The sequence below is a fragment of the Rattus norvegicus genome, chromosome 8, assembly GCF_021556685.1.
Source record: "Rattus norvegicus strain SHRSP/BbbUtx chromosome 8, alternate assembly SHRSP_T2T, whole genome shotgun sequence".
Taxonomy (NCBI): domain Eukaryota; kingdom Metazoa; phylum Chordata; class Mammalia; order Rodentia; family Muridae; genus Rattus; species Rattus norvegicus.
Genome location: NC_141541.1, coordinates 88,734,567 through 88,757,448, shown reverse-complemented (window position 1 = coordinate 88,757,448; position 22,882 = coordinate 88,734,567). Strand labels below are relative to the sequence as shown.

At 39.1% G+C, this 22,882-nt stretch overlaps 1 protein-coding gene across 12 annotated transcripts in view; it reads right to left on the bottom strand.

Annotated features, from left to right (window-relative positions):
• Positions 1 to 22,882, bottom strand: part of Senp6 (SUMO specific peptidase 6) — a 78,393-nt gene that overhangs the window by 44,139 nt on the left and 11,372 nt on the right. For 2 of the 12 annotated variants that reach the window (XM_087561212.1, XM_087561223.1), the window contains exons 2-5: positions 15,670 to 15,763; positions 13,451 to 13,508; positions 8,913 to 9,058; positions 7,914 to 8,018 (exon numbers count right to left, since the gene is read on the bottom strand). In XM_087561212.1, the coding sequence (XP_087417338.1) occupies positions 7,914 to 8,018; positions 8,913 to 9,058; positions 13,451 to 13,508; positions 15,670 to 15,763 (403 nt within the window). 12 annotated transcript variants of the gene reach the window in all.

The following is a 22,882-nucleotide window of genomic DNA, read 5'->3' as shown; positions in this document are numbered from 1 at the left end:
TTTAGAACTGAATCGCAGCACACTGTGTCAGCAACAATGACTAGAACAGTGTCAGGAACATGTGAACAATTTCTACTCTGCCAACATTTTAATGTCTGTGATGACATAAATTTTAGGGGTAGAAAAAAGAGACTTGCCTTTTGAGCAGTGGTGACAAGGGTACCATGAAGAAAAGGGAGCTGGAGACTTAGCTCGGTGGATGCTTGTTTGTCTAGCCTGAACAAAGGCCTGAGTTTGCTTCCTGCACTGTGTAGTATTTGTTTGCAAATGTGTGTAATTATGTGGTGTGTGGGGTGTGTGTGTGTGTGTGTGTGTGTGTGTGTGTGTGTGTGTGTGTGTGTGTATCACTCAAGAGGTAGACACAGGAGGACCAGAAGTTGAAGTTGAAGGTGAGGACTAGGATGGCTTAGCAGTTAGGATCTTAACTTCTCTTGCAGAGGAGCACACACACACACACACACACACTCACACACGCACACACACACTCACTTACAGCTCCAGCTACTGGAAGAGTTGGAAGAGCCAATGCTTCCGCCCTCCAAAGACACCTGTGCTTATGTGCCTATACCATAGGAAAATACACACACAGACCAATTACTAATAATCACAAGTCATAAAAAAGATACATAGAAGTCTAAGCCAGTCTGGGATATGTGAAGACAATGTACAAAGAAAAAGAAGGGCAAGAAAGAAAAATTATCACTGACCCTTGTTATAAACCCGATGAACTATAATACCAATCATGTCAGAACGTGCCCACTGGCAGGAGAGTGGGATGAAGTTACTGGGGCACCCCACTCTTTGCTGGTTAGATGTGTGCTGTCCTTTGCACAGGAGGGAATTCATGCCTGGTACTACAGACCTGGTCAAAAGACCTTGACTGGGAAGGTTTATAGGTCCTGGTAGGGAGTCAGCCGGCCTTCTCAATGTTTATATACTATATACCCACAGGACAGTGCTGCCACAGCCCTGTTCAGAGAAGTTTCTATCTGCAACAGACAGCAGTTAATACAGAGACTCACCAATGACCAACGTGTTAAGAATAAGTGACTGCTGAGTGCTCAGCTCTAAACATGACATACACACACATACTGCAGGCACACTGTCTCTAAAGCTCAGGAAACACTGGGGGTGGTAGGGAAGTGGTAGAAGAAGAATGGGGAGGAGTGTGAAATGTTATTTTCTTTGGCTTAGGAGGGCAGTTTGCACTCATGAACTCACAGTAGTGGAGTTCACCTACACGAGACCTGCATAAGTGTGGGCCCATCAACATTCCATCCTGGATGAAGGAAGAACTCATAGAGAAGTTCTCTCCTTGAGAAGCCATAGGCAGTTAATGGTTACTGGGGGAAGGGTGAGTAGTATTTCTTAGTAATGTAGCTAGTGACAAGTTGCCCTTGCTTAAGTAAAATATCCCTCACCTATGTTCAAGCAAGCAGCTCTAAATAATGCAGAGGGCTGTGCACAAGGGGAGGGCAATGACTAGAAGAGGAGGAGGGAAGGGAGGTAGGAGGGAAAAAAGGAAGGGAGGGGGAGAAAAGAGGGAAGATAGGTAGACACATGTTAGGAAGAGGACGCTGGGAAACAAGAGAAGATAATGGGGGAGATTGGTTCATACTGCATACATATGAAATGTGAAAGAATCGATTTTACATGTTCAAGTTCATCTTTAAGAGGCACGTTTTCAGCATCTAGCTCAGCATGTTTTCAGCATGGTGGCACATGGTGGCACATGCCAACAATCCCAGCAGTTGGTAAGGCAGAAGGATCAGGAGGTCAAAGTTTCACAGTGAGTTCAAGGCAAGGATGAAAATCAACCTTAACACATGATGGGGCCCTAACTATACTACAGTAAGCTTAAAATATGCAAGATTCATACACAAAAGTTACACACAATAATTCCACTGTAATTCTGTGTCTATTTTTTAAATTATGGACAACAGACACAGTAAATATTTTGAAATGATGAATATCATTAGTGAAACTCCACTATTTAAGTTATAAATACTCTGAAAAATAAAATCTATATGCTGCATTGTGAGCTATGCCCACTCTGTTCTACCATGCATTGCTAAGAAGAATGAATACATAAATATCATGTAATAACCACAATGCTAGAATGTGTTAAAATATATATATTTTTTGTATTCCAGATTTCATAGTTACTGTTTCTAAATTTTCTTGCAATGCTTTTCCACACAAATTAGAAAAATAAGCTGCTCTTAAATTATACTAAAATGTAGGCATAAAAAAATATTCCTTAAGCTTAATAAAAACATTTCCATATGCATCCCAGAGATGAAACTCAGTTTGTCAAGCCTGTTGGCAAGCAACTTTATCCCTCTGACCCTTCCTTTGCCCACAAGAATCTTTTTTGTTTATATAAAAGTATTTTTGTTTGATAAGAAAATTGAACCCCCACTCATAATCTTATTCCCTTTAAACTGTAGTTTTCCAGGCTGGGGACACAGCTCCTGAGGCTGAATTAAGAGGTGAGTGCATGTCCATCCCAGCTCTCTCTCCCCTTTCCTTCCCCGGTTGTCTCCAGGGTCTCTCTGTGTAGCAATGGCTGTCTTTCCCTTTTTAAATCTCTCGTGGACTGGACTGAGCTTGTGCAACTTGGATCTACTGAGATTGCAGGTTGTAAAGCACCACACCTGACCTACCCTGGCCGCCTCCTCAGGTAACTTTACCTGTGTTCTCTGTTCTGAAGCCACCACTGCCCTTTACTGTAATCGGTCGCAAACTCAGTCCAGACTCAAAGGACAGCAATATCTACGTATGTCACTTAGAATTATTCTGTAAGAAAAAATTGTCCCCAGGCCAATTTACAGAGCATGCTAAATTATCCTGCAAGTCTAGCCTGGTCTACACTCTGAGTTCCAGGATGTAGACAAGCCTTGCTATTTATATTTAGCTCACACTGTCCTCAATCTCCTGCTCCTCATGTCTTAACTTACTCTTGTCTTCCTGGCATAAAGACTTTGATGATTTAACTGTATGCAACCTTGCTACTAAGACACTGAAAACTATTTTTTAAAGAACATTAGTCAGACATCAGTGTAAATATATAATAATATAATACCTAATAACTATCCATGTGATAAGAATTATACACTGAGAATTATACTGAAACATCACCCACATGCCAAAATATAGCAATGTACTATTAATCAGTTTTCTGTCACTAAATAGTAAGCTTTAATGGTGAACTCCAATTCAGGTTATTATTAAAAGCAAATAAGCTGATATTTTATTGCTACACCCATGTTCTAATTTCATTAAGCTTACCTTTCTTTTCGGTCCTGATTGCTTAAAACATGAAAAAGAAAAAAATGTGAGAGGAGACTTCATTGTTGATATATCATTGCAGTTGTAATCATTGCAGTTAACAAGTCAAACTATCAATATGAGCAATTTGTTTTAACAATATTGTGCATGTATTATATGTTAATGGTTGTTTTTTTTCAATTGTGGTCAACATAAAATAATTTAAGTAATCACATATTTAACAGGAAAACATGGATAGACAAAACCATGAAAATTCTCAAAGGGGTTCTACTTGTAAAACACTCCATAACAGATTATTTTACAACAGTGAATAGATATAATTTTCAAGAAATAATGACATTTCCTAGAAGCTAAAAAATTTCAACAATTTTAAACTTATTATATCAGACACAAAGTTTTTAGGGTAAAATTTGTTTTACACAACAGTCTTAGGATAAATATTGTATGTTATTTAGTACACAAAACAAAGTCTAGGCTTATAACCATATTGTTATCACAAGTTTTATGAAGCCAGTGTATAAAAGTTCTATATTTCTCCACAACTCATGGAAATTCCAGAAAACATGAGATACTCAAAAGTAACACTGCAGTCTTCTGTTTAGAATAAAACTCACATTCTGAAACTATTGTTATTAATCATATAAAGGTTTAAATGATCAAAACTGTAAGTAAAACATAAGTAACAAAATCTTGAAATTTATACAAGGAAGCTAACAATACAATCTAGCAAATTAAGGAACAAAGCATAGTAAATCTCCTAAGAGCATCACTCAAAAGACACATTAAAACTGATTCCAATAGTGAAGAAACAATACATCTATACTAATACATCTGAATACTAATAATACATCTTTGCTACTAAGTATATCTGTCAGGTGACAGAAAAACACGATAACATCACATTCCTATTAAAGTCAAGAAAATATAAACAAGTTCAAACACAAACCAGCCCTCTCCCACACCAAAGCTACAGTCCTAGAAAATGGTAAGGACTTAAGTGAGATGCTTCTAACATCGTAATGTTGATCCCAAGAGCTCTGCAAACAGAGTTTAGAGCTCTGCTTTGTTGTCTCTAAGACTTCCCTGTACACAACCCAGAAACTGTATAGGTTAGAACAAAGATAAAGTCATAGGATTGGTTCTTCCTGACAAGCCAAGAGGAAGAGAAGGAAATTATTATTACCTCTCTTTTCCTTTCCATGAGGAAAGTACATTTTAGAGACAGAGAATGTCGTCACTCAGTGGGAGTAAAAACCCCATGTTCCATCCTCAGCAACATACAGAGTCACACAACACACACACACACACACACACACACACACACACGCACGCACGCACGCACGCGCGCACACACACACACACACACACACACACAGTCTAATTACAGGCATTCATGAGAAGCTTCAATGTATGTACTATCAAATCTCACCCCAAAAGGGTGTATATATAAAAATAGATTAAACATGTGGAAGTTATTATTAATAATGTAGGACTTGAAAGTGTAAAGTTTTTGTTTCATACGAAATATGAAGGAAAAGTTTCTTTTATAACTAATGCTATCCTAGGGTCTTAAAAATAAAAGGAGGGGGGCTGGGGATTTAGCTCAGTGGTAGAGCGCTTGCCTAGGAAGCGCAAGGCCCTGGGTTTGGTCCCCAGCTCCGAAAAAAAGAACCAAAGTAAATAAATAAATAAATAAAAGGAGGGGTCGGGAAGATGGTTTTGAGGTTAGAGCTGATACTGTTCTCACAGGGGACCCAAGTCTGACTTCTAGCTCCCATACCAGGGATGCACCACTGCCTACCATTCCGGTTCCAGAGGACCCAATACCTCTGGCAGGCTTCTGAGCACTTTTGGACTCATAGCTACACACAAACATATAATTAAAAACAAAAATAATCTTAAAATAAAAACTTCAAAATAAAGGGAGTAAAATAAACACTAATTTAATCCTGATATTTGTATATTGATTTAGGACTTTAAAACTTCTCCCAAGTTGGAGCCATCCATTAATAATTAAATCTTGCTTATACTAGGACCCAGTTTTTCATGCATGGTTTTATACGTTTTTGGTTTGGTTGGTTTTGTGTGTGTGCGTGCATCTGAGAAAAGGTATCAACAAAGAACAGAGGCTGGCCTCAAACTCCCGATTCGAGCTTTTCGGCTCTAAGCAATGACTTACAGACATGTGCCATCAGACATGTGCCATACCTCCCTGCATTAAACATGTCTTTAAAGACATTTATTTACTTTCCCCCTAGATTTATTTTTACCAATCCTGTGAAGGAAGCGAAGAAAAAATTTTTTATCAGAAACCACAAAACTATAAAATGTGCTAGGTTTTAAGTCTGCTTAAATAAAGTGGGATGAAGCTACAATGAAAGTCGACTGAAATACCTGCCGTTCATTTTCCTATTACTTTCCTTTAGCATGACAGTGCATGAGTCCATCTTTAATATATAAAATAACTTTTGGAATTTTAGTAAGAAAACAGATGAGAAAGTTAATCATCTGCCCCAAATAAAATAAAACTGATATAATATTTAACAACTTTCCCTAATGCCCTTTTCAGATTAAAAAAAAAATAAACTTCCTTAAAAATTACTAATTACTAGCTTGCAGATCTGACTTAAAAACATAAGTCCCAATACTCTCCAAAAACTGTTCTCTGCAATATTTTTTTTTTGGTTTTTTTTTTTTTTTTGGTTCTTTTTTTTTCAGAGCTGGGGACCGAACCCAGGGCCTTGAGCTTCCTAGGCAAGCGCTCTACCACTGAGCTAAATCCCCAACCCCTCTGCAATATTTTTTAAATATCAAATTAGGACTTAAGGAAACGACATTTACAAGAGATTATCTTTAGGCCCGTCAGCTGTGCTCAGTGTCTCTGACGCACACTCAAAGTTAAATCCCCTTGCAGCACAGCTCTGCTGTGATAGTCTCACTCTCTGTTTACACAGCTGCACTACTGAACTTACACAAAGTCTTGGTTTGCTAGGGTGGAGAGTTGTTGCCGATAGAACCTAGGGCCATACGTTTGACACAGTTCTCCCTATGCAGTAACCCTGACTACCCTTAAACTCCCTAACCCAAGATGGCCTCAAATCCCTGGCATTTTTCCTGCCTCAGCTGCATCCTGAGTGCTGGGATTGCAGGCATATGACACCACATATGGATTCATTCATCCACTGTCCTGTCCCTAACAATGAGTCATTAGTTAATGTGTGACTCTGTCATATTAGTCTTCAGACTGTTCTTCATCTACACCCATTTTGTAAAATACAAATCACTTTGCTCTTTGAACGAATAACACAGAGAGGAACTTGAATGACTAGACTTTGAACTTTAAAATCCTTTAAAAGGCAGATGATAGAATTAAAAAAAAAGAAGTGTTTATTTTTATAAAGATTGAGACAAACATGAGCAGACTGTCCTGCTCATTTGAATCTGTAAAGTATTCTTTACTGGTCCTAAGCGTTCGGTCAGCTTTACTGACTCTTGGAATATGAATTAATTCCAGTTACCAAAAACCATCAGGTCTTCAAACTAAATACCACAGAGATGAACATCGCTAGACATACAAGGTGCAATAAGGCAAAGACCTAGGATAAACAAAACACAACCCAACCTTCTGACGTGGAGCTGTGTGACCACACATCTTACTTTTTATCCTCGATCCTTATGTTAGAGCCCCATGGTGGCCAGAGAACCTGAATTGCTTGTGCACCCTACATTACAAACAAGTTTTTGGTGTGAGCAGTAAATTCTGTCTTTTGTACTAAATTTCTAGAGAATCTTATGTGAAAACTATAGTAAAATATTTGAAAAAATTTTCTTCATTTAATTACCTTAAATTATGAGAAAGATTTAAAGATTTTAAGTTAAAGATCTAGTAAGTCTATGTAAGCATCAGATAGAGCAAATTTCTAAGGTTTGAAACACTGTTTTGAAGGAATAAATAACAAGCTTATAAATAAAGAACACCAGGGGAGGGGGCAAAGAAAAAAAAAAAAAGAACACCATGTAAATTGTACACCAACTATAAATGTTATCAGTTATAATACAGTATTTACGGTGTAATGACTAACTCCTACAGCCAAAGAATTCTGAACTAATTGAAAGGAGATCGTAACATTCTAAAAATGATTCTGAAGAAGTTCAAAATCATTTAAACCTTTTCCCAATATTACTTTCAATAACTTTAGGGATGAAACAGTACTGTCAACATCAGTGAAAACTCCTAAATTTATAAAAGCAACCAAACACTTAAAATTAATAGGATCTGCTTGATACACTGAAATCTTATACAACAAGAAAATAGTAAGAATTAGTTTTGCTCCTTAGGTCAACTACCAGTAGTACAGTTCAATCCAGTACAGTAACATCAGTATTATGTATCGGCTTCATTAAATATCTTCTTAGACCTAAAAAGTAATACAACAAATGGCTCTTATTTTAAATTCTCCTCAAAACTGTGACTTTCTAAAAAGCAAATATAAAATAAACAAAATATAACAGGTCTCATGGATTATTTTGAAGATATAACTCTTCAGAGACAATGAAAATTGCCAAGTTGCACACATGAAAGGGGTGTGCACTTTTCTATGTAAAGAGAATGAGGCCCTCACCTCTGAGCTGCCGTTTTGATGCCTGTCATCTGTACGTGGGCATGATGGAAGCGTCTACCATGAACTACAGTTCCAGAACATAACGCCGTAGCTTGTGTGTTTTCACTGCACGTTAAAAAACAAAGAACAGTTCGAACAGATAAAAAAAATTGTATACACATTGACAAAATTACCATTTAAAATCCGAGTGCAAACCCAAACTGTACCCTAAAATAATAATTAAAAAAAAAAAAAAGTTAAGCCCAATGAAGTATCTACAGTTATCCACTAGGAGACATCCTAATATCGTTTTAAGTATTTCCAAACTCCAAGGGAAAAGAATAGACTGGGATACTAGAGTAGAAGTCCAAAGTCTAAAGCTTTAATTCTGCTACTAACTTGAACATATTCACAAGCGGGGTGTGAATATCCATGTTATGAGGCTTCTGACTTCTAAGACTGTGACTGATTTTCCACTTACTTGTGTTAAAGAAAATGCATGAGATGTCACACACTAAAATGTTTCTTGCAACATGCAAGGAAATGATTACAAATTTAAATCCTAATTCAGGACTGAAAGGGGTCTGAAGAGATGGCTCAAGGAGCAAGCGCTTGAGAATTTGAGTTCAGATCCCTATTATCCTTGAAAAAGCGAGACTCAACACTGCATGTGGGCCCCAGCCAGCACTGCCAAGGTAAGGACCTTCAGATCACAGGGGTTCGCTGGCTTAAAAAAAAAAACAACAAAAAACAAACAACAACAACAGAAAGACATAGACTAGGTTATGTTAGCACATAACTTTAACCAGTATTCACAGGCAATGAGCTTGAAAAAAATTCTTAAGATTCAAAGGATCTATGCAACCTGCTAACAAATGCAAAGAAATGTGCATTTGAGTACAAATGTAGTTTGGCTTCTAACGTTAAACTTCGTCTTTACCTTCTCTATCGTGAAGCACCTACACCACCTACACAGCAATCTTTCTCTTTTTAAAGCATTTATCCAACTTTTAAATGTACCTCAGTTTCTTATTGTTGCTTAACATGTTAAGTCCAATTGCGTTGCCTTTCAAAGTTTTAAAGCCGTCAGTCTTGTTTCGCCTTACATAAGTCTTCAAGATGAAATCACCAGAACTAGTAGCAACGATTTCAGATCTCCGATTTAACTGCAAAAATATCCACAGATGTTAAAGAGTCAATATATACTATCATGTGATAATTTACCAACATCTCAAATTCATTAAATTTAAAAACAAGTCAGTTATGACAGCACACAAGGTGGAGGCAGAAGGATCACAATTTCAAGGCCAGCCTAGGTTACACATTTAAAAAGTCAGTGAGATGACTAGATAGACAAAGATACTTACCACTAAGTCTGACAAATGGGAGTTTGGTCTCCAAGTCTTACATAAAGAATTGACTGATTCAAATTCTTCTCTGCCCCATGCACGCACGCACGCAAGCACGCATAAATGTAATCACACAATTCAAATGTCAATAGAGCAAAATGGCCTCTAATTTCAGTACTCTGGAGATTGGGAGGTAAAGCCAAGATGACTGCCCACAAATTTGAGAGCAGCCTGGTCTATACAGGCCAGTCCAGGATCCTACAGTGAAACTCTCTCAAAGAAAGGAAAAGAGGAATGAGAGAAAGAAAGAAGGAAAGGGAGGGCAGCACAGGGAAAGGAAGGGAATGGAAAAGAAAATCAGTACACAGCTGCTAGAGGGGAGGGGTATATGGCGAGAAGACAGCAGCAGAACAGACCTGATGGAAATGGCTTGGTCTTTTTCTAAGACAGGAACAGGTAATATATTTTTTTCATATAAATCTCCTCCAAGGTACTTAGAAAATTAAGATAATGGGTCTTGGGCTAGTTTTCTTTCTACAAAGCAAAACCAAATCAAAACAACAACAATAATTGATAATAATACTAAAAACAACTAAGATTTCCACTATTTAACAGACTTGCTGTATCAATAGAATAGTACTGAAATATGTCTTTGCCCCAGTATCAAAGTTTCTACATCAATACAAACTGAGGTAATCTGTGCCTTCATCTACAAATATCAACATAAACACACTAACAAGAGCCTGGCGAGAGCCCTAGAATTTAACTAACCTATCTTTGGTACATTCTCTGAACCAGATGCTTTCAGACACTATAGTCCTCAATTCTGTTCTTTTCTTTTAATAGGTCTGAGTGTTTGCCCAAATATGTTAAGTATACTGTGTGAGGCACTGATATCTGAAGCTACAAGAGGCACTGGATCTCCTGGAACTGGAGTTATAGACAGATGTGAGCCACTGTGTGGGTGCTGGGAACCCAGGTCCTCTGTAAGAACAGCAAGTTCTGTTAACCACTGCATCATCTCCAGTCCCAGTCATCAGTTCTAAGTGATAATTTCTTCAAAATTATACAAAAGAAAACCACGTATCTCTTTTTACTAATTTTGTTTATATTATCTATTTACCAATTTCATGTATGCAGTTCTCCAAACAAGTGTAGCAAGCAACTGGTACCTACAGTCCCATCTTACTTCAGCCTTATCTGTTTTAATATCTTCTTCCTTTTCCCTCCTTTTAAAAAAACATTCTTAGCCTGGCAATGACAGCACACACCTTTGATCCCCAGCACCCAGGAGGAGAGGCTGGCAGATCTGAGTTTGAGGCCAGCCTGGTCTACAGAGTAAGTCCCAGGACAGTCAGGACACACAGGGAAAGAAACCCTGTCTCAAAAATCCAAAAAAACCACTAAATAAAACAAACTATCAAGGTCTGACTATGGGATCTAGTCTGGAATAAAGTGATAAATGTGGCAATTGTCTTAGTCACCAGTCCAAAGAAAAAGCACCTCTATCCATCCTACTGAAGAATTCACAGGCACACATTAAACTGGCAAAAACCACAGAGCTAACCGAGTAGATAATGGGATCGTGACACTTTTTATTTTTTATTTTTTGGAGGTAGATGCTTGCCTACTATGTTCAGAGATCAGTGTTGGATTCCTGCCTTTTCAAGGCCAAACAAAACAACAAAACTCCCATATGCCTTCACTATAAAAGCTGCATTAGAGGGCTACCTCTCTGGATGATTTTGATGTCATGTTAGGAACACTAGAAGCAGATTTAAACTGAAAACTGATGGCAGAATTAGAGGCATACTTGCAGAGACATATTCTTATATATGAGCACCTGAGAGCCAGAGGCAGCTAAGAGGCTGAATTTGAGGTTCTCAAGCACTTTCCTACTGAGCTGTCTTACCAGGCCCTCATCCATATTTCTGATTAAGGAGCCTTTTTGATGGCAGATATGGTGGTCCGAGTCTAAATCTCTAGAACTGGAGAGGAAGAGGCAGGGGGATGGAGCGTTCAATGTCAGCATAGGCTACACAGCAATGCTCTGTCCTGAATGAGGAACTATCTACCAACAACCTAATGCCACCATCAAAGTCAAAGTCTAGAAAACAAACTCTCCAATCCCTTGCTTTCGCTGATGTAGTTCATGGGTTAGATCAATTTGGTCAGCAATAAAATAATCAGTGCTTCTAGTTTCATTATGCTGTGGACTGCATATGAAATGTCCCCATAGGTTCATATGCTTGGATTGGACACTTGATTCCTGGCTGGTGGTCCTGTTTGGAAAGTTGTGGAACCTCTAAGAGGCAAAGGAGTACTGAAGAAAATGTCCCCAAGAGTGACTTCCCACTTCCTGCTCTTTATAAGCAAGGGAAACTGGCTCACTGCTTGACTGCCAGGCTGGCCCACACTCCTGTCATCGTGCCTTGACCACCTAGTGGACTCTATGCCTCCTCTAACTGTCAGCAAATAGGCCCTTTCTTCCCTAATTGATTTTTTGTCAGGATATTAACAAATACAGTTAGGAACTATAAATCTCATAGAAAATATTTTACTATATTGTCAAGTCCCTTTTTAAAAAAGGCTTTCCTCGCTATCTGTTATACTTAATATTTAGCTCTAGGAAAGGTAATTAATTTTATTATTATTATTATTTTTTTTTTATTTGGCTGTGTATTTGGAGGCAGAGTATTCTGTGTAACCTTGCCTGGCTTTGAACTTCTGCCTCCCATCTACCTTTGACTCTGCCACCTCCATCAGGCAGGCATGCACCACCATTCCTGTTAACTGGTGCTAACTAAGTACTTTACCAACTGACCACACCACAGTCCCATCAATGCACTTAGATTCTCAGAACCTACATAAAAGCCAGACAGGCATGGTGACCACATGGTGACCACATGGTGACCACATGGTGACCACATGGTGACCACTTGAAGTTCCAGCATCTGGAAAGCAGAGACCAGATACGCAGGAAAGGGGATGAATGAAGTCAGCAAAGTCTATGTTAAGCAAGAAATTCTGCCTCAATAATAATTAAAGATTAGTCAAAGAAAAGAATTCAACTTTGGAGCACAAGTACAAATGCATTCCCAACACACACACACACACACACACACACACACACACACACACACACACACACACACACACACTTTCTTTTTTTTAAAAAGCAATTGGGAGAGATGGCTCAGTGGTTAAGAGCACTGGCTGCTCTTCTAGAGGTCCTAACTTCAATTCCCAGCAACCACAGGGTGGCTCACAACCATCTGTGATGAGGTCTGGTGCCCTCTTCTGGACCGCAGACATACATGCAAACAGAACACTGTATACATAAGAAAGAAAGAGGGGACGGGGAGAAGCAACATAGCACTATTTTAAATATCTGGTATATCTATTTCCTTTCTTTGACTAGTTTTTTATTATTTATGGTCTTAGTAAAACTTCAAATTATTGAAGAGAGAGAGAAATAGAATATTAACAAGTAAAAACTGAGTCATTTATGTACAATCAATCTCATAGTTAAAACATTTCTGTTCACAAAAATCAAGATGAGATTTTGGCCCACGTCAGTTTTCCAAGTAATAAAAGCCACATACTACTGAGGAATGTTGGAAGACGTGGCTTAGTTTGTAGAGCGTGTGCCGGGCATGCACAAAGTCCTGGAGATTCCCAACTCTGGTCCTCACGTTTGTAGAGCAAAAACTTCCCACTGAGACACCTCCCCACCCCCAGAGCTATTTTCTATGGTGTCTTATAGACGGCCTTCACAAATTCCAAGTGAAAGCGAGACTAGAAAACTATGTACAGTATACTACCAACCACCGAGCCAAAATAAATCTTTCTCCTTTATCAGTTTATTTAGCTATTTTTTAATACCAGTGGGAGGCAAACACACGAACTAACAAAGACACATTTGTTTAGAGATAAACAAACAAACAAAAAAATCACAACTATCTGTGTCTGGAGTCAGAGAGGGGAGCGCTGGGACAGAGGTTGGGTGGGAGACAGTAAAAAGCATAAAAATCCTTTTCTTTAAAAATGACACAGCCTCAAACTCTGTGGCCTTGAACTTGTGGCAAGCCTCCCTCCATGACTCCTAAGTGCCAGGATTATAAGGTTCATATTACCACGCCCAGCCAAATTGTTTTAAATAACTTTTTTTGATACAAAAAGAAAAATTATTTTTAAAGGAACACTTGCCTTTTTTCCTTTTGAGGTTTCAGAATCCTCATCTTCTACACTGAGTAGATTTGCCCCACTATACAGAAAATAAAGGAAGAAAGCTTAAGCAATAGTTACAGTTTAAGTATTAAAATATCTGCTTTATCATCACTGCTCACCTAACGGGGGGAATCAACAAACTTTGCTGCAAAGGCTCAAGCAGTCATTTCAGGTTTCCCATATAGGAACTATGTATGTGTCCTCTGTAGCATCCTTGCCACAACAGCATGGAAATAACCATAACCTTATACAACAGGCTGCTTTCCAACACACTCATGAACAAACCTAGGAAATGGGCAAAAAAAGCTACTGCTGACCCCACCTTAAATGAGCACATGCCCTTGTTTTTCAGGCTATAGACTTTTGTATTCATAGTCTTGCTCCGTATTTCCTTTTCTGGGAGCTGACATTTAGAGCGGAAGAGAGAAGTTACAGAAGCAGAGCACCATCGAGGAAATGGAAGGTAGCTGAGGAAAACTGAGTCTGCTGCTGCTGCTGGGGCAGTGACAGTCACAGCACCACCCAACTCCACCCGAGTGGAGCACAGATCCACCCTGCACTCGGAAGCTGAGGCACCACACTGTAGTACACAGGAACAGCTCACGGGCCTCTCAACATGAGCCTGAACGGATCCCTGAGGAACACAATGAATTGAAAATTGCAGTCTGTACCTGAGATGCACAAGATGGTACCTTCATGGATCATTTAAAAAATAGTCACAGTAAATCTTCCAGAACAGGAATCAAACATATCTTTTGGATAATTCTGCTATACACAAGCTATTTCTAGTAAACCTCAAGCTATTTTTAATAAAAATGTAATGTTTTATTTCATTACTCTGTTATATACTAATATTAATACAAAAATTCTTATAAAATTTTTATTAAAATTTCTGAAAGATATATCTTTGTCACAATTTCATATTTAGTGCCATTGTTCAAAACTACATAAATACCAAATTTAAAAATACTTTTAAAAAAGGGTAAGATGACCATAAGACACTAATCTTATGAAATAAATTTATCAGTTCAAACTTTTCTTTCAGATAAAATTACTTAAAATACTGAATGCAAAATACCTCAAATATTTAGTCAACATACTTGAATGATAACTTATAAATAGATTTCTTTCTTAAAAAGCTGGGTGTGATGAAGTAAATCTATAATTCTAACACTAAAGAGGCTAAGGAGTTTACCTAAAAATTCAAGGGAACTCTGAGCTATATAGTAGCTATACTCTGTAGGCTAGCCTGGACTACAGAGTGAAGCCCTCTCCCAAAAAACTAAGAGAACATAGTTTCTAAAAATATATTTATAGATGTGGTGGCTCATGCCTATAATTCTAGCAATTTGCAGGTAGAAGTAGACAGATCTCTGTGAGTGAGTTTAAAGCCAGCCCTGTCTGGAGTTCTAAGACACCCAGGGTTGTTATACTGAGAAACCCTGTCTTGAAAAGCCAAAACATAAAAAATAACGAAAAAATATATTGCTCTGCCAAAATTCTGTATATTTACATGTCTCTGGACAGTAGAAAAAGTGTAAATAAACCAAGAGCTTAAAAATGGTATTGAATTTGCATCATGGTTATCATATTGTAGGAAAGTACTACTGTGAGTAACTCTCATCACAGGCAATGGTGCTCTATGGAAGAGCACTTTCCCAGTTACGGCCCTGAACTAGGCCTACAGTATTCCAAAAGCCCACAACAAAACCCACTCCTGTGCTGTAAAATTCCACACTGGATGGATTCAAGTGCATGAACTGGGTATGACACTGCTTCTACTTCATCTGGACAGTGCCCACTCATATTCTTTAGACCGGTGTTGCTTTCCCAGGTGGAAATCCGATCCAAGGTCAAAGTGGTAATCGAAGGTCACAAGTAGAAAATAAAGAAAGTAGAAGACTTAATCTTTCATACAAAATTCAGAGGCTTGACAAATTGTTTCCAGAAAAGGTTGCCTTTAAAAAGTGGAGGTTTACTGTAGTTTGAAAACTTGTCTAGTTGTTTGTCAATCATTAGAAAATATTTATTACATACATACATTTAAGACTGAGAAATAAACAAAATTATTTACCAATAAAATATTGCTTTATCTTTTCTTATGGTAAAAAATATATTTTAAAAATTCTACAAAATATAAATAGATTTTCTAATGAAAAGTTTCATTCGTATGAAATATGGGAGGAAGATGTCCTTACTCTTTATCTGCATCTCCTTCACTTTCTTCTTCATGATCAAAGCTCCAATTATTTTTAAAGCCTCCATCCCTCTTAGATTCTGATCTAGCCAAAGCTGAAATAAAACAAACTGAAATAAGTACTCATTAATATAACTACTGAATATAAGAAATGTGAGCATTTCCCAAACTCTGTTCTAAATTGTTTTAATCTTGATGCTAATCTATTTTTAAAAACTATTTCTTGAAGCACCTTATTTCCTTCAAGAGAAAAAGAATAAATTAAAAGCTGGTTTGCACCCGCGTACATGCGCATGTGTGTTTGCTACAGAAACTTAAGTTGCAAAAACAGAATAAAATGGGGGAAAGGCATACATGTATACATAAACTATGATTTTAGGAATTGATCCCTCTAATTTAGTTTCTTGCCTTCTCATGAGTACATTCAGACCACTAATACCTGTTAGACTCAACAACCTCTGCCTTTTAACTGAAGAAAAACAAAATAAGACCTTATTTGTTAGCAAGATAGTTAATTTGATAACCAGGAAGCTTTAGATCAGGACACCAAAGATGTTCATTAGGAAATACAGAACAAAGTGAGAAGGGAGAATGAATGGAACCCTATGACAAAAGTCTAATTTCGTGCAGATTTTGGGCTAAGACTAAGTTCGGGCTGGAGAAAGAAAAATACAACTAGTTTTTTAGAAGGTAAAACTTACCCTTGGATCTACAAGTCTGGTGGGGAAGAGGAGGTTAAGTGATAGACTGTTTGCCCACCATGCTACAGATACTGGCTTCAATCTCCAGAACCATTAAAAACAAACAGACAAAGTAAAAAAATAAAGTATATCTACTAGCTGTATCCAGCTACTTGGCTGCAGCCTAGGATAGCCATGAATGCAGCCCAAGATAGTAAAGTTACTTACAACATTAAGATTTTTAAAAAAAGATTTATTTATCATCTATATAGGGTTCTGCTTGAATGTGTGCCTGCAGGTCAGAAGAGGGCACTGGACCTCATTACAGATGGTTGTGAGTTACCACGTGGTTGCTGGGAATTGAAGTCAGGACCTCTGGAAGAGCAGCCAGTGCTCTTTCTTAACCACTGAGGCATCTCTCGAGCCTGAGATTATTTTTGTTTTTGTTTTTGTTTTTTTTTTTGTTTTGTTTTGTTTTTTAAAAAAGGTAACTTAATTTCATGGCTCTAAGCATGACCTCTATAGGTGATAATTTCAGCCCTTTCAAATGTCAAAGGGCTAGGACCCATCTAAATGTCTGCATCTCTCTCCAACATTTAGATTTTTCTCCTTTCAACTTAAGGAGAAATTATCATAGTTTAAATAAAAGGCAGGCAACCTGTAAATCTTGGCATCTTCCCAGAGAAGAAAAATGGAGACAAGAAGGGGATAAAACTATGTTGTTCAAGTTAAGTCAGCATGCAGGTCAGCCACGTGACAGAAAACAGCTAAGCAGCAGGGAGGCAGGCTTCAGAGAAACAGTAAGAAAGTATCGGGCTGGAGAGATGGCTCAGAGGTTAAGAGCGCTGTCTGCTCTTCCAGAGGTCCTGAGTTCAATTCCCAGCAACCACATGGTGGCTCACAACCACTTATAATCAGGTCTGGTGCCCTCTTCTGGCCTGCAGGAATACACGCAGGCAGAAAGCTGTATGATGTATACATAATAAATAAATAAATTTAAAAAAAAAAAAAAAAGAAAGTATCAAGAGCCAGAAGGCGCATACTTAGCTCTGGCCAGCATGCAAACGGAAGAGACAGAAAAGAAAGTTTCACTTTCCTAGTCAGGATTCAGAAAGGCAGGCCCCGCTGAATCTCCTGAAGGACTGTAAGTCCCAAATTCAGATTTTTAGAATCCCACTCTCCAAGGTATTAGTGGTGAGAGGAGGAACTTTGGGAGACACAGGGCAGACTCTACAGCAATGCGGTCAATCCTGTAAGAGACCCAGGGAAGTTGTTTACCCTTTCGCCAGGACAGAGTCACAAGTCATCTTGTGAGAAAGCAGGATGCTTCTAGATATTGATTCTGAATATTTTGATTTGACTTTCCAGCCTCTAGCACTGAGAAATTCATCTCAAGTAGAGTATAGTGGTGCATTCCAGTCATCCCAGCATTGGGAGACACAGAAAAATCACAAGTTTATGGCTATCATGGGCTACACAGAGTTTGAGTCAGCCTCATAGTAAAAGCCCTTCAACCCCCAAAAGTCAACAAAGACAAATTACGTAATTTGTGAGACTTTGTAACAGCACCCCAAACAGACCAAGCAGAGAATCCCTAGTCATAAATCCTCAATTACTAAGAGTTGAGAGCAGAATTTTCATGATCTAAGGGATACAGGAGTCCATAATTAAAACAGCTTCCTTTTTGGTTTCAGGTACATGTGTTGACAAAGGGCCATCAGTATTTGAGGCATGTGGCCTTCTTTACAAGTTGGTCTGTGGCAAATTTGACTCCCGGAGAGCACTAGTTTTAGTTGTCAACCTAGTAGAATCTAGACTATTGTGGGAAGTCAGTTTCCAACCAGAGATTATGTAAATTAGTTGGCCTATGGGACTATCTACGGAGAATGTCTTGATTTTGCTAACTGAGGTGGGAGGACCCAGCCACTCTAAGGACACCATTTTCTGATTTGGGGTCCTGTACCATGTAAGAATGGGAAAAACAAACTGAGCATAAGCATGATTCATTCCTTTTCCCTCTGCTCTTAACTGGATGTGACTAGGTGCTTCATGTTCCTGCTAGCCCTAACGTCCAAGCAATGGTGGACTGTAATTTTGTGAGCTAAATTAAACCCTTTTCTCTCCTAAACTGCTTTTGTCATGGCATTCTGTAACAGCAATCAAACTAAAACTGGGACACTTAGCAAGTACAAAAGAAAAGTATACCTGGAGCACCAAAGGCTAAAAGTCAAACTAACTTAGAGTACCACTGCATGAGACACTTATATACTGGACATCATAGACCTTTGTTCCACACAGTTTCATGAATGAACTACCCAAAGAAGGCAGCATGGCAGCACTTAGCCACTGTTGGGAATGCTCAAGTTAAGACACCAGCAGTTCGAGAGGAGGCTGGGTTGTTAAAAGTACTTGCTGAACAATCATGAGCAACAGAGTTTGGATTCCTGTAACCCCAAATTCATAAGAGGGCAGGAAGAGGACCACTGGGGCTTGGTACCTTCTAAAACAGCTGAGAAAACGCAAACCCCAAGTTCAGGCAGAGACCAGCACAGTGATAAGACCTCCAACAACTTTTTCAGATCTAATGCACACAGAGGAGCTGCAAACAGGCACAATGCACACATACAAATATATAAGTTAGAAAAAATAAAAAACACAGAACTACAGAACTAGTTATATATAACCTATCAAATAACCTATCAAAATAATAACCTATCAAATTTCCTTAGACAATTTTTCAAAATAATGTTATGAACATACTGAGAATTTCTTCAGAATAGGCTAGACTTGTTAACTCACCACCCCCACCCAAATTAAAGAGAAAAAAAAATTAAAGAGAAAAAAAGAAAGAAGAGCAAAATGAACACAAAAATCCAACAGGCAGTGGAGAAACCCAACACACACACACACACACACACACACACACACACACTCCAGTGCCAAAGGCTACATCAATCGTGATGTCTTCTTCACAGTGTGTAACCAACCCTCTCATACACCTCGACAGGAAAAGCAACTCAGCTCTTTGCTGCTCTTTCTTAAAACTCCTGATGCCAACTTAGCCATCAAGAACAATCAGATAAGCTTCCAAAGGAGACATTCAATAAAATGCCACTCAGAACTTCTTCAAAAAGAGATTAAGAAACTGTCAGAGACCTGAGTAAGTAGATATGGTGATACGGCTGAGGCAGGGTACTCACTGTGAATTGGAGGCCTTCCAGGACTGTGTGTACAGCAAGACCTGGAGAGTTAGTTAGTTTCTTTCTCTCCTCCACTTATCTCCCTCCATGTCGGTGTGGCAAGGGAAGGGATATGTGCAAGTTGAAATCTGGAGCCAAGTTTAAATTTGAAAGATGACTGGTGGCTGTGAGTGTTCAAAGGAAACCTCTTGCTCAGCATGAGGCAATAGGGAAGGCCCTGAGTATAAGATCTTAGCCACCAAAGTCTCCACATTGTAAAATCTCACTTATCCTACAGCCTGAACTCAAGAGTATAGCTCAAAGGACACCTACCAGCTAGGGAAGTGTTTTTGCTAGAGCCAGCCTGGAAAACATACCGAAGCTGACATAACTGTGGTTTTCAAAGAGGCCAGAGGCCATCTGAAGCTGGCAACAGAACTTGCCATTGTCTATGTTCTGTTCTCGCAGTAGTGGTTTCTCAGGTATGCTTTCAAAGATGTAAGATTAGTGGGTCATGGAGTCTATCTCTATGGTTCTAGAGACACAAAAACCACACAATGAGAGGGATGTTCAGAGACCTGGCCCCTGTGTGAAGTTGTGAAAGTGATGCCTAGGTTGCAATGAAGACCTAAGAATACGGCAGATGCCAGGACCAACCAAAAGCTGCAGGTAAAGAGCAGAGCTGGCTCAAGAGAGGTTATGCTTGCTGTAGGCAGCAGAGAGGGAGAGATGGGGTTATGTAGAACCCAGCTGGTTCTACACTAGTTATAGAAGCAGAACATGGAACTGCAGGATATGGTGTTTGCCCTGCTAGATTTCAGTCTTGCTCTGAACTGACTTTTCCTTGTAGACACCCACCTCTCTGTTTCAGAATGGGAATCTTTACTTTGTGCCATTGCATGTTGGAGAGTTAAAATCAAAACTGTAGGGGTTGGGGATTTAGCTCAGTGGTAGAGCGCTTGCCTAGGAAGCGCAAGGCCCTGGGTTCGGTCCCCAGCTCTGAAAAAAAGAACCAAAAAAAAAAAAAAAATCAAAACTGTATGGGGGCTCACAGTTATGGGGTTGGTTGCTTGAGTATCAGAAGAGTCTTGGTTATTTACTTAGTTATTGACTATGGGGGCATTACACTGTACATCATGAGAGCCATAAGCCTATAGAAGCCAGGAGTAAACTTCTTATGATTTGAATGAAAATGTTCCCCATAGGTTCATGTTTGAATACTTGATTCCTAGCTCTTTGGCACTGTTTGGAAAGGGTAAAGAATCATAGCCAGTTGTGCTGGCGCACGCTGGTAGGATTTGCTGAAGGAGGCAGAGGCAGGAGGATCATGAGTTCGAGGCCAGCCTGGGCTACACATTTGGGTTGGGGATTTAGCTCAGTGGTAGAGCGCTTGCCTAGCAAGCACAAGGCTCTCCTCAGCTCCGAAACAAACAAACAAACAAACAAACCACACACACAAAAAAAGAATCATTAGGAGGTGGAATATTGCTGGAGGAAGTGGGTCACTGGGGCAGGATTTGAGGTTACATAGCCAAGCCCCACTTCCTGCTCACTCACTGCTTCCTGAACATGATGAAATCTCCCAGACTGAAGGCAGATTCTCTCTCTTCCCTTCCCTTCCTCACTACTCTTCTCTGTTTCTCTGATGGGGTCTCATTGTAGCCTATGCTACTTTACACTTTCCAGGTAGCTGTGAACCACCTTGAACTTTGCTGATCGTACCATCCCCACCTCCAGAGTGCTGGAATCACAGATATGCATCAATGTGTACAGCTTATGAGGTGCTAAGGATGTAAGCTAATGCTTCACGCATGCTAGGCAGAAACTTAAAATCCTCAAAAGTCCCTGAGTAATTTATATGTCAACATACTGTTATAAATAACACTGATAATATCAGTGGAAAGTTACAACTACTGTACTCCAGTGAAATTAGGGTTAAAAAGGTTAAGGAAAGATTTCTATTAAATAACAAAATTGTTTAATAAATTAAACAAAATTTCTTCCAGTAGTGGGAGTCAAACCTAGGCCTTATGTATGCTAGGCAAGTACTACCACTAAGCTATCCTTCCAACTCAATACATACATTTTCTTCTTCTATATTCTTCACCACAATGACAATGATGTAAGGAAGAGATAATAGTGGATAAAAGATGCAACAAAAATAGCAAAAGGGTACTGGAGAGATTGCTCAATAGGTAAAGAATACTTGCTGCTCTTCTAGAGGATTTAAGTTTGATTCCCAGCACCCTTATCAGCTGGCTCATAACCACCAGTAACTGCAGGGGACCCAACTTCCTCTTCTGGCCTGAGTAAACATCCCCATCACATTTACAGGCACGCACGCACGCACTCACTCACGCATCTAAAATTTTTAAAGAGGCAAAAGATGAAATTTTAATGATAGGTAGTGTGGTGGTTTGAATGTGCTTGGTCCATGGGAAGTGTCATTATCAGGAGGTGTGGCCTTGTTAGAGAAGGTTAGCTTTGTTGGAGGAAGTCAGTCACTGTGGAGGTGAGTGATGTCAAGTTTTGCCCAGGGCAGAAGAGAGAGCCTCCTGTCTGCCTTCTGATCAAGATGTAGAACACTCAGCCCTTCCATTACCATGTCTGCCTAGATGCTGCCATGCTTCCTCCCATGACGATAATGGACTCAACCATTGAAACTGTAAGAAAGCCCCAATTAAAAATTGTCCTTTAGGGGCTGGGGATTTAGCTCAGTGGTAGAGCGCTTACCTAGGAAGCGCAAGGCCCTGGGTTCGGTCCCCAACTCCGAAAAAAAGAACCAAAAAAAAAAAAAATTGTCCTTTAGGAGAGTTGCCTTGATCATGGTGTCTCTTCACTAATTTAGTTGAATCTGAAAGAGGGCAAAGGGGGCTGGGGATTTAGCTCAGTGGTAGAGCGCTTACCTAGGAAGCGCAAAGCCCTGGGTTCGGTCCCCAGCTCAAAAAAAAAAAAAAAAAAAAACAAAACAAAACAAAAAAAAAAAAAAAGAAAGAGGGCAAAGGAGGTATATGGGATGGTTTGGAGGGGGGAATTGATGTGATTATATTAGAATCTTAAAAAATAAAAAAATGTATTAAAACTAATTGTTTTAATGGGACATGTTCCATTTAAAAAATTCAACCAAAGGTTACTCTCCAGAATATACTCCATAAACATACAGAGTACAGATACAGGGGCCAGAGAAACAGCTTGGCAATTAAGTGCATGCAGGTTTGGTTCCCAACACCCACATAGGGCAGCTCACAAGCATCTGTAACGTCAACTGTAGAGGACAATCCCTCTGGCTTCCACCAGCTCACACACTCATGTCCTCATACCTCACCACCACAGACAAAGGCAGACACATACACCC